Source organism: Carcharodon carcharias, chromosome 2 (assembly GCF_017639515.1).
Source record: "Carcharodon carcharias isolate sCarCar2 chromosome 2, sCarCar2.pri, whole genome shotgun sequence".
NCBI lineage: Eukaryota > Metazoa > Chordata > Chondrichthyes > Lamniformes > Lamnidae > Carcharodon > Carcharodon carcharias.
Window position 1 is genome coordinate 200,422,141 of NC_054468.1, and position 11,276 is coordinate 200,433,416.

Below are 11,276 nucleotides of genomic sequence, written 5' to 3' on the forward strand. Positions count from 1 at the left end.
AAGAATAGTTCCAGGGATGAGAAAGTTTATCTATGAAGATAGACTGGAGAGGTTGGGAGTATTCTCCTTGGAGGGAAGAAGGCTGAGAGGAGATTTGATAGAGATATTCAAAATCATGAGGAGGCTGGACAGAGTAGATAGGGAGAAGCTGTTCCTACTCGTAAAAGAATGAAGAACAAGAGGGCACGGAATCAAAATGACTTACAAAAGAAGCAGGTGTGACGTGAGAAAAAACTTTTTCACACGAGTGGTTTGGGTCTGGAGTGCACTGCCTGGAAGTATGGTGGAGGCAGGTTTAATCGAGGCATTCAAGAGGACATTAGGTGATTATTTAATAAAAATAATGTGCAAAGGTATGAGGAAAAGGCAGGGCAATGGCACTAGGTTATTACGCTCATTTGTAGAGCTGATACAACAGGATGAGCGGTGTGGCCTCCTGCTGTGCCATTAAGATTCTGTGATTCTGAGCGATGAAGTCAGCATGGGTGCAGGGGAGTGTGGAATGAACGTTCCCTGAAGGCAGAGAGCTGAAAAAGATATCCAAGCATCAGAATCGGTCATCTGCACATATGGATGATGAAATTCTGTCCAAACGTTTTCATTTTTTAAAATTAATATCGGAAATCTCATCCCACCCTTGGATGAGGTTTCCTCAAAAAGTCAAAGGCCGCCTGGCCGATTCACCTGCCTTCCAATTGGATGGGCAATGAAAAATCTCCATCCATTACAACGTTAATGGCCCTATTAGGCCTCTTTACTGTCAGTGGGCATGGTGCTGACTCTCACGTGTGCTCGCCGGCCGAAGTATCATTCTCTTGCCCGACGTCATTAAGCTCTAATTCACGCTTGAGCAGGTTGGGCGCATGCCGAGCAAAAAATTCTGCCCAAAGTGTCATGTGCAGTAGAACAATTACTTCCATGTGTGTTGACTGCTCCTGCTGTTCTTCTTTCAGTTGGGTTACTTCTAATTGTGTTTGCTACACTGGGTGCAGAATTGATATTCTGTGCGATAACGTGACAAGTCATTTTACATTGCTGCAGTTAGATTAAAGGATGATTATTCAGATTAAACCACCATAAAATGAATTAGTCATGAGACAATACTCCTTCAAAGTAGTTAATTGGAAAACAATTGAAGGTCTTGTGGGGCATGGTAGTGTCTCTATACCTCTGGACCAGTAGCTCCATGCCAGACTAATTGGCCATGGAAGGAGTGTACATGACATGGTTCAATGGGCTGATAATCAGCCCAGGAATCATTTCACCACCACCCACTATTCCCCAAAGGGAAAAATTGTGTCTGGAGATACGCTTTTAAAAATTGGAAAACAAACATAGGCCTGTTTAAAGATTACACACATGCAGGGACAAAATAATCTCCAAGTTTCAACGTTTAAACTTTCAACATTTGCCTGCCCACATAACCCCTCCATCAACCCTTTAAACTTTCCTGCTAGAGCCATCATTCTCAATACAGATCAGGATAGGAGAGTCAATAATCCTCCTCATCAGGTTTGTCCCATTGCGGGAGAGAGCTTTAACATGTTATCTGGCAGCCTTTCAAAAGGTTGCAACTAGTTGAAAGGGGACATTGATTCTTCAGCAGCAGGAAAGACAAATTAAAGGTTTTAATAAACTCAGCAGCCTATATTATTTTTGTGGCACCTAAAGGAACACTTGACCATAAGAACAATTAAAAACTTACCTTTTTGGCTCCTCTTCAGAAGTAGGAAATGAAGAAAATGCGGAGGAGTTCTGTGTAAACTGTTAGCATAGTACAAAAATGATGCTGAGGTTTTTTAATATGCAGATAATTACTTTTATATATATGGACTGCCAAGTGAAACAGTGCTGAATGTACATAGCATATGCTCTGCCCAGTTCTATCACAAAATGGTAATCAAGGTCCCTGATTTGCAGAGTAAAAGCTGTTGAATCAGATGGGCAATCTAGTTGTTGAGCTGTAGCCTTTCTGAAGGTTGCATCAGTTAAATCAGGAAAAGGGCGGTAAGCTTTTCCCCACCATTTTAGAGCACTATAGCATTTTTTATTCTACCCAGCGGTGCCAGTGAAAATTCTCTCCAGAGGTTTCAAACCTTAATAATCTCAGGTGAAACATAATGAAGAAAATCTGCCCAATATCATGTGGTTTGGTAAGAGATGATTAATGGTGACACAGAAAAATTATACACATTTCCTTTATATATTTTTCTAAAAGGTGCTGTTGAGTAGGGGAATGGCAGCCAAGAGAGAACTACACAGTTTTATCAGACCTATAGCAAGTTGGGGCTGAAACCATTAGGAACGTGGAGCAGAAAGATGCCATTTAACCCCTCAAGCCTGTTCCCCATTCACTGATAACAGTGTAAAGCAATGCATCTATAATGGTTCTAACTTCAAGAATAACATGCAAAAAGACAGCCCGACAATGTGCTGGATATCATCTGTACAGCAGAATCAGTTGCCAAAACCTCAACAGACATTTCAACTTTGGCCAGCATCAAAAAGTGAGCTGAGAAATACTAACAGGCTCTCTGACAAATGCTTTCAGTGTTTAGCTGGTTTAACTTCAATTGGCAAAAATATTTGCTCTCTCTCTCTCACACATATTCAGTCCTCTCCATGCTGGAAAGCATTTATCAAATATCAACATGCAGCATTTACAGCAATTGTTTTCTGGCATTCAAAAGCAAGATGTTCATTTCTGAATTAATAGAGACCTCACTTTAAGTTTTATGCCCAACAAATGTATTGTCCTTGAAGGGAATATGCCATCTTAAAAGCATCCCTTCAAAACAAAATTCATGTCTGATGTGTTCAAGAGTTTGCAGTGTCCATGGGTAGAATAGAGTTAAATTGTTTTTTTCTACTGTTGGTACAACTAAAGCATATATGAGTATGTATAACCCAATTAAATTACATTATTCAACGATGAGGATGGCAGCTAATCGAAATTTAAAACTTAAACAAGTGGCAATGATGGCTGGAAAAGCTGTGCTTTAGTAGTGGGGTAAGCTACTACAGTGGTGTTGATGTCAACTGCGCCTTATTCTGGCCAATATAATTTTAATCGCAAATGTTCATTGGTAATCTGTGAAGATCTTGCACTGTCTGAAAGGATTAGGTCTTTTGTTTTGTGAATGCGTTAATCCTGGGTCCTCTAAGGATAAAAATGAGCAGAGTGCTTACAAAATAAAATCTAAATTTGCATGCCTAGGACTATTTGTCAGAAAAAAATATTTTTCCAGTACCTCCAGTAACAATGGTTAAATACCCAACTTGGTGTTTTCTGTGACAATCGATTCAATGCCTAGTTTGTGCTGAGTTAGTTAGGATATCTTTTTAGAGCACATTATTTGTCCTCACAACCATTAAACTATTAAAAATAGACATCAGCTAGGTTCTTGTCTGATTGCTATTTGGTGGCCTGTGTTGAAAAGAGCGTGTGCAGATATAGGATGAGGACAGGATTGGTCATCATTATATGCTGTCCATAGTGAAAAGGCTTGCCTCCCTCCTGTTGGATAGAATATTCCCAGTCTTCCTGACAGCATTTGAAGTTGGGACTGAGAGCAAACTTGGAGATTTGAGTGTGAGTGCAATCAGGAAGTGAAATATTCCCCACTGACTTCAGAAGAACAATTACTGGAGCAAAAGTATTACTGTTGAAAGGGTATGATAAATCTGTCCTGGGCAGATTTTTTTTTTTCTAGACTACAACTGGTGACAATGCTAATGACATTGGCCTTACCACCTCTCTGCATTGCTGTTGACATATTTGCCTTGGCACCCATCAGCCATTCATTAGGAAAGGGTCTCCATGGCCATTTGTTCTATCAGCATTTCCAGCACAGCATCAGTGAACCTCAGGAGTTTACTGAGAATTGTGCTGCCTTTTGCTGCACAATTTTGCTGGTCTCTGTCTCCCATGAAAAATGTACCACCTCCTTAACATCCTGCTGCAAGAGCAGCCAACCCACCAGATTTTTTGCTTTTCTAATCAGCAGGCAGCCTATTGCGAGGGTATTTCACACTGCAGCTCACTGTGCATTAGGGCTCACCATGAAAATTGTACGAAGCCGATACCAACTCCTCCAGATAAGTAACCATGCCCAGTGCCTGCCACGTTTAGGTGCAAAACAAAGTTTTCCTGAACAAAATCCAACAGAAGTACTCAAAGGTGAAAATTCATTGCGCGTAAATAGTTAAAGGCTAATATAAAGATTTCTTTTAAATGCCAAAAACATATTCAGGCTGTCTCTTTGTGATATGTTTCCAGACACCTGTTATTGTCTAAGTATTACTCCCAGTAAAACTTTGCAAGGGAGAACATGGAACTGGAGAACAGTGCAACATGGAACTCCTATCACAGCCCTGTTTTGAGCTCTACCCACACTCCAGACAAGGGCCTCAAAGGTTACGGGGGGCCGACAGGAAAGTGGAGTTGAGACCACAATCAGATCGGCCATGATCTTATCGAATGGTGGAGCAGGCTCGAAAGGCTGACTAGCTTATTCCTGCTACTAAGTCCTATGTTCCTATGTTCTCCTCAGGAATGCAAAAATATTCCCTGATCCCTGAAGGTAACCAAATGAAACTTTTAAATATTCATTTACATTTCCACTTCTCTGTTTCTACCCACTAGTTATGATAGACAACATTCCTCTAAAGTTTTTCAAATGTTCTTCTTGGTTGCTCTTACAGATGAGCATTGGTAGTTGCTTGGAGTAAAAACAGAAAGAAAAACTTGCATTTATATAATGTCTTTACTGACCAGCAAGCATCTCAAAGCACTTTACAGCCAATTAAGTACTTTTGAAGTGTATTTACTGTTTTGATGTAGGAAAAGTGGCAGCCATTTTGCACTTAGCAAGCTCCCATAACCAGCAATGCAATAATGACCAGATAACCTAGGTTTTGTGATGTTGATTGAGGGATAAGTATTGGCCAAAGCACCAGGAATAACTCCCTGCTCTTTTGTGAAATGGTGCCATGGAATCTTTTCCTCTTATGACTGCTTTATTGCATGGTGCATGGTACATATTGAGCTTCACAAAGGATTTTTTTAAAGTAAAATACTATTTTTAATTTAGATTGTTCTGTAAACAAATAAACTACCTTTTTGGCAAACCCAGCAAGAAGAATCACAATGACTAGAAGCTACTATATGGCTCTCTAAGAGTACAGCGCATTGGTACATTACCATCTGACTGGGGAGCGTGTCCACATTTTTCTTGCAGACTTTCACTGCTGGCTTTACGAGCAATGCTGGCATTTGTTGCACGGGTCTGTGCACATGATATCTCTGACTGAAAATAGAAAGGGGCTGCTGGGCCAATGAGAGCATCGTTTCAGAAGAGTATAATTTAATTCTAATTGAGATTGTATGTCTTTTCACTGGATACTAAGCTCAAAATTCTAACCCAGTTACGGTTAAATGAAACTCTTTCTTAGTGGTACACAAATATAGGAACGTTAAATGCTGTTTTTTCTAAAATAAAGCTATTAGCTCCATGGCCATGACTGAGCAGTTTATAGTAGCTTGGATAGCTGATGTAACTGCTTATGTGGCATGCATATAAATTGCGTGCAAATCGTTAATTCTCAAATGAGATGTGATTAGCTCATTGGCACTTGCACACTGCAATAATATAGCTTTTTTTAACTGAAGGAAATACTGTGGAAATGGTCTCCTTTTTCAATGCCTTACTTTTCAGTGTCTATGATTTCAATGACAATCTTTAAAAAATAAATGTGAATAAAGCCTTATTGGTCAATCATGCTTCAAACAGTATAGACCCAAACTTCTTTTTAATAAATGCAATAAGTTGGCGAAGGAAAATGATTTAAAAAAATATTTATTTATCTTGCTCTCATCAAAGCTAGACAGTGAAAGAAGCAAAGGAAAGCAAAGGAGCCTTTGTTGTAACTATTCAATGCACAATTTAAATAGATTGATAAAAATTTTAATGATATATGAATGAGTGAAACCCAAAACCATTTTCCAGTTGAACAAGATTTAAAAAAAGCACACACTAGCAGGCTCAGAACTAAAAAGAGCAACTCTTCAAAAGTTTGTTGAACTATCACAGATTCTTTCATAAAGTAGATATTTCCTTTAGCAGTGCAGGATTCAGTGGGAATTGCAACCGCAAATTCTTTTGTTATCACAGAACTGGAAAATGAGACTTGAGCCCAGATTGGGCCAGGAGATCTTCTCCGTTATGGCGAAAATAGTGGAACTGCATCTCTGCTTCTGGAGCTTCTTTTCAGGTCAGGATGCTTTGTTGAATTTTTCCTCAGTCTTCCAAAATTTTGGTTTGTCTCTGCGTTTTAGTGACGTTTGGGGTTTTTTCCATGAGCTGCCACTATGTTGCAGATTGTTGGTTACTTCTCGGTATGTTTGATAAAGTCTTCATAGTCTTTAGCAGATTAACTGTCCTTATTAACTACCAGAATGATTTACAAATATACAGTAAAGGGTACAAGCTAGTCTCCTTGCTTGTACGCAAGAGAGCACGCAGCTCTCTTCAACACCACAGTGACCCTGGGTGCTGGTCATGTGCTCTCTTATATCACTGTGTGGGTGATACTGTACTCAGTCCATTAACTCTATATGTGCCAGACCCTTATACTACATTGCACATTCTGGCCAATGGTCCATTTTCTGACATGGGCACCACATGCAACACCCCTGCCTTCCATATACCTCAGCTTACTGCACAATGCACATCCTGTGACACCCAGCATGCAAATGCAGCCAAAGTAGTGGACACAGACGACCAATATAAGCTGCACAATACATGACCTCTCGGGCTACGATGCCTACCCCTAGGCCATTGTGTAACACTGCAATGCAGATGAATGCCATGCACCCTGCACTCATGCTTGAGATGCTTCTGCTGCCCAGCATCTGTTTGTGGAGTCTGATCAGTGAGTCTCCCTTAAAGTCAAGCTTGGATGGCCAATGAAAAATACAAGGAGCATCTCAGCGCTTGAGCCTTTGGCCTCTGGAGTCCTATGTGATACAGCAGAGAAAGAAGAAGTCCTCCAAAGTATCACAATTCAGTTGACAACCTTGATTCTGTTGACAGCATGTCAAGATGGACCTCAGCATGCCGCCCTCAGTATTACTGGTAAGAACCGCCTTCATAATTTGCCCATTCTTTTTGAGTGCTCTAGTGTACGAACACATACTGAGTCATGTACAAATGTAAGTAAATATAGTCAAGAAGTGCTCAAGTGTGCTATGTAAAATGTGAAAAGTGTACTACAGTGAACTCATTAGTGCTGTAGGTGAGATGGCAGGCTTCGCTCTCGCACACTCCTACAAAGTGCCCCTGTGTTGCCTTGGAGGAATTGGAGGCAGGCTGCTCACTTCATTGTCAAAATGGAAATGAGGAGCATGGTGGCCTGCTTCATTGTGCAGGCATCAATTTGGACCTCCTTTAGACTGCGGCCTCTGTATCTCGGTATGGGCAGCCATGGTCACTGGCACATGTGCAGCAGATGAGGTCTCTGGCAGAGGACTGGGGAGATGGAGGAAGATGAAGGGGCTGGGGATGTCTTGGTACCTTCAGACTCCTCAGAGACCTCCAGAGTCCTAGGTTGGCCTTCAGTTGGGGTTGATGGGGCTGGCTGTTGGTGTGCAGCAGTTATCCATTCCAGCAACTGTTGTGCCAACAGTGAAATCGTCTTGTTAAGGGTATGGAGCTCCTCATGTATTCCGTGGATGTCGGAGCTCATATTCTGAACAGAATACTGAGGGAGGCTTGCATCCTTTCCTGGACGAGGCACTGCTCTTGCATCCAATCCGAGTCCTGCTGCATCTATCTCTCCATGAGATTGGTCAATCTCTCATGGTCGGAGCTCATTAGATTGAGCCTCTAGAACAATATGGAGCTCATGATGGTGATGGACTCCTCCATTCATAGTCCAAGAGCTGCCACTGCCTCAGGGAACTCTGCCAGATATCCATGCACCTGCTGCTGATGGTCTAAATACTGTGTCCCAAGAGGTGACTCCCAAGGCTCCACGTTCCTTCCCACTGGGGCATCATCGTGATTTTCCTCCCTCCTCCGAGGGGGACCGTGCACAGATGTCTCTGACTCTGATACCTCCTCCTGCACTCTGATGAGGTGCCACTGACTCTACATACGTGCTACATCCCTCCGAAGTGCTCGTACCTGTGTTGGTGGTGGGTGAGCCAGTCAGATGTGATGTTGTCTCCTCGTACATCTCTTTCTCCTCTTGATGTCGGAGGGATGAAGTGGCTCGGAGGGTTGAGGGAGCAGAACTGGGGCCTGTGTGGGACACAAAAGGAATTATTTAGGTATAGCTTCCCTCATTGTTAATGCACTCTCTGATGCATGCCCTTGCCTTAACCATGCTTGTGCTGCCCATATGATGCAACCCCATCCTTGCACTCATGCAAACATCCCATTGTGCTCAGTGAAGTGATATCATGACCTAAACCATGTCCACCATGTGCCAAGGTGACTTCAACATCACCTTCTAACGGTGATTCACCATCATCAGCAGACAGTGGTTCATGTACCCTGGCAATCCCCATGGCCATCTGCCATCTGTTCCACAGGCCAGATGTGCCTCAGTCAGGCTGACCAATCCAGCCACCCCCCCCCCCCCACCAAAATTCAAAGTTGGGCCATCCCCATGGCATTGTTCGCCCATTTCAACTGCAAAGACAACATTTCTGTTAACCTGATATATAGTGCATGGAGGGATATTGCTCTTCACCTTGTCTGTGCAGCATAGTGCCTCATTTACATGTGTTCTGTGTGCACCTACATGAGCTTTGTATGCATACAAGCCTCAATGCTGAAGCAGGGATATGTGCCTTGCCTCACACCTTAGCTGCAGAATGCAGATATGACCCTTCCCTTTTAGCTCTATGTGGACGAACTAACCTACTGACCTTGCTGGAGTCCAGCAGGTCATTGAACCTTTTCCTGCACTGAATCCCTGAGTACTAATAGTCTCTTGCTGAGCTCACCATAGCTGCTGTTTGAAACCAGGCCTTCTTGGTTGCTGTAGGGAAATTATGACAGCCAGCAGGGTAGAGGACTCCTCGTCTGGACTTCTTCCACCAAAACGTGAAGGTCCTGGTGTGAAAAGCATTGGGGCAACCAGACCCATTCCTTCCCTCGCGTCTTCTCTATGTGAAATTCTCTGAATAAAAATGTAAGGTGAAAAGGGACGTGAACCATTCAGACTACAATGTTTTCATTCACTTTTTTGTGTGTCTACATGCACTAACCATTCTCACCATATCATCAATGATTACTTGTAAGGTTTGGTGGAGAAACTGACATCGCAAAGGTGCCATGTAGGTTGCAGCTGTGAATCCAAAGTAGCATGCTGTGTTCCACAACCACTGACAGCCCTACTGGCTTACTCCCTCTTAGTCACACTGTTATGTGCAGCTGTCAAGGGTCAACAATGTGGCCACATGCTGATAGATGGGTAGCAAGAGGGAAAGCAGATAAGATAATGAGCAACGCACTGTTCATCATTAATCCACCTACTGAGTCTTGGCAGCTAACTTGACTGAATCTTGTGAATCCATTCCATGTTTCAGTGGTTTAGTGGAGTACACTTTTGTTATGGACTGTGGAGACAGGCAAACCTGAACTCTTTTATTTTCTCGCTGTCTCTCCATAAGCAGAGGTGTTTTAATTTTAAAATTGGCTGCGGCGTGTTTCCCCAAATCCTCAGTTTGAGAGGTCAATTTTCAAAGTGACTCGTAGCAAACTCTCTTTAGGATTAAATCAGAAGTATGATTTATTCACACATTCAAACCCGGGCATTGGCTGTAACTTCATACGCACATACACATAATAAGAACGTAGGAAAGAGGAGTTTATGAATATTTTAAAAGATAAAGAACCACAGATATGGAAATCAGTTCACGTGATTGTCAGCGTTCAGAAAGTCAGAGTCCAGTGAGAGTTCCTTTGTGGAGGAGTTACAGTTCATGTGGGTTCAGCTAGCTGAAGTTGATTGTGATGCAGCGAGTTGAGGTCGGTATACAGAGACTTGGTCTGCTTGGCAGGTGATGGCAGGTATCTTCCAGAGAAACAGGCTTCAAGGAGGCTTCGACTTGATGTAGGCTGTTGGTCAGCCTGGCGTCCTGCTTTGATGTTTTCAGGCTGGCGGTTAAACAGCAGACTGAGTTGTGAGTCTAGAAGTGTAATATTAAAACTATTCAAAGGCCAGAATTTTAGGTCATGTGATGTTGCCCATTAACGAGTCAGTTGCAGGTTAACGAGCAGTTTCTATGCTTCTGGTAAAAATCCATTGTTCACCTGAGGAAATAGATGGTGGCTATTAGTCCCTCTGAAGACGTAACGAGCTTAAATGGCTCTCCCTTTGTTACAGGACCAGTTTGGGAGACAAATCAATTGCTGGTCCCTGATTTTGTTGATAGTAATGCGTCCTCACAATGAGAAATGTAAGATTCCACAAGGCTGAGGATTGAACTTTTGTCCTGTAACTGCCATTGGAATTTTCCAGAAACTGTAGCTAACTTGTGAATCATGTGATCTGCAGCAGCCATCTTTTGGTTCAACAAAGTCCACTTTTTAAATAAGCCAAAAAGTAAGGTTTGGTTTAAATAGTTTATCTCTTTTGCATCTTAGGGACATGACACTTTGATTAGGCAGTAACAATAACTATTCATCTATAGGGAAAGCCCGTTGGGCCATTCATTCCTGGGTCAGCTAACAGTTGCACATTTCTAGCTTGAACACTCACCTGACAAGGCAATGACATCTCTTCTGAGGCAGAGGGACTTCAGCATTGATGATCTACTTCTCAAATGCGTCTTTCAGAAGGCCCACTTTTTATCTGTACCCAAGGCGCCTGACCTGCACTGGGTCCACCTCCGACCCCTCACTATTTTCAGGGTTGCCCACTCCAACTCCTAATGTAGCCCAACACCCCCTTGCCCTGGACCAAAAATCGGAAATCCTGGCAGACATTCCCATCTCTGCACACCTGACTTGGGAGCAAAAATCTGGGCCTTACTTTCTTTGTATTGACATAATCATTCAGTATCACTGTATAATCTGTCAAATGAAAATAAAAAATGACAATGGCTTAAAAAGTTATCACCAAAAAAGGAATTTATGCTAAATAAACAACAGTCCATAAGAGGCAGTTATTCGTTTTACTAATTACAGGGCGATTTTTAACTCCTAAACTAACCCTTAATTAAAAATGGCATTCTTCCATAAATTATCCCATTCTCTACATAA

General features: G+C 42.2%; 1 protein-coding gene across 1 annotated transcript in view; it reads right to left on the reverse strand.

Moving 5' to 3' along the window:
• prop1 (PROP paired-like homeobox 1) overlaps positions 1 to 8,572 on the reverse strand; it is a 134,501-nt gene extending 125,929 nt beyond the window's left edge. The window contains exons 1-2 of the mRNA XM_041207335.1: positions 8,386 to 8,572; positions 8,187 to 8,303 (exon numbers count right to left, since the gene is read on the reverse strand). Coding sequence (XP_041063269.1) covers positions 8,187 to 8,303; positions 8,386 to 8,572 — 304 coding nt within the window. The remainder of the gene's footprint in view (positions 1 to 8,186; positions 8,304 to 8,385) is intronic.
• Positions 8,573 to 11,276: the final 2,704 nt, after the last annotated feature.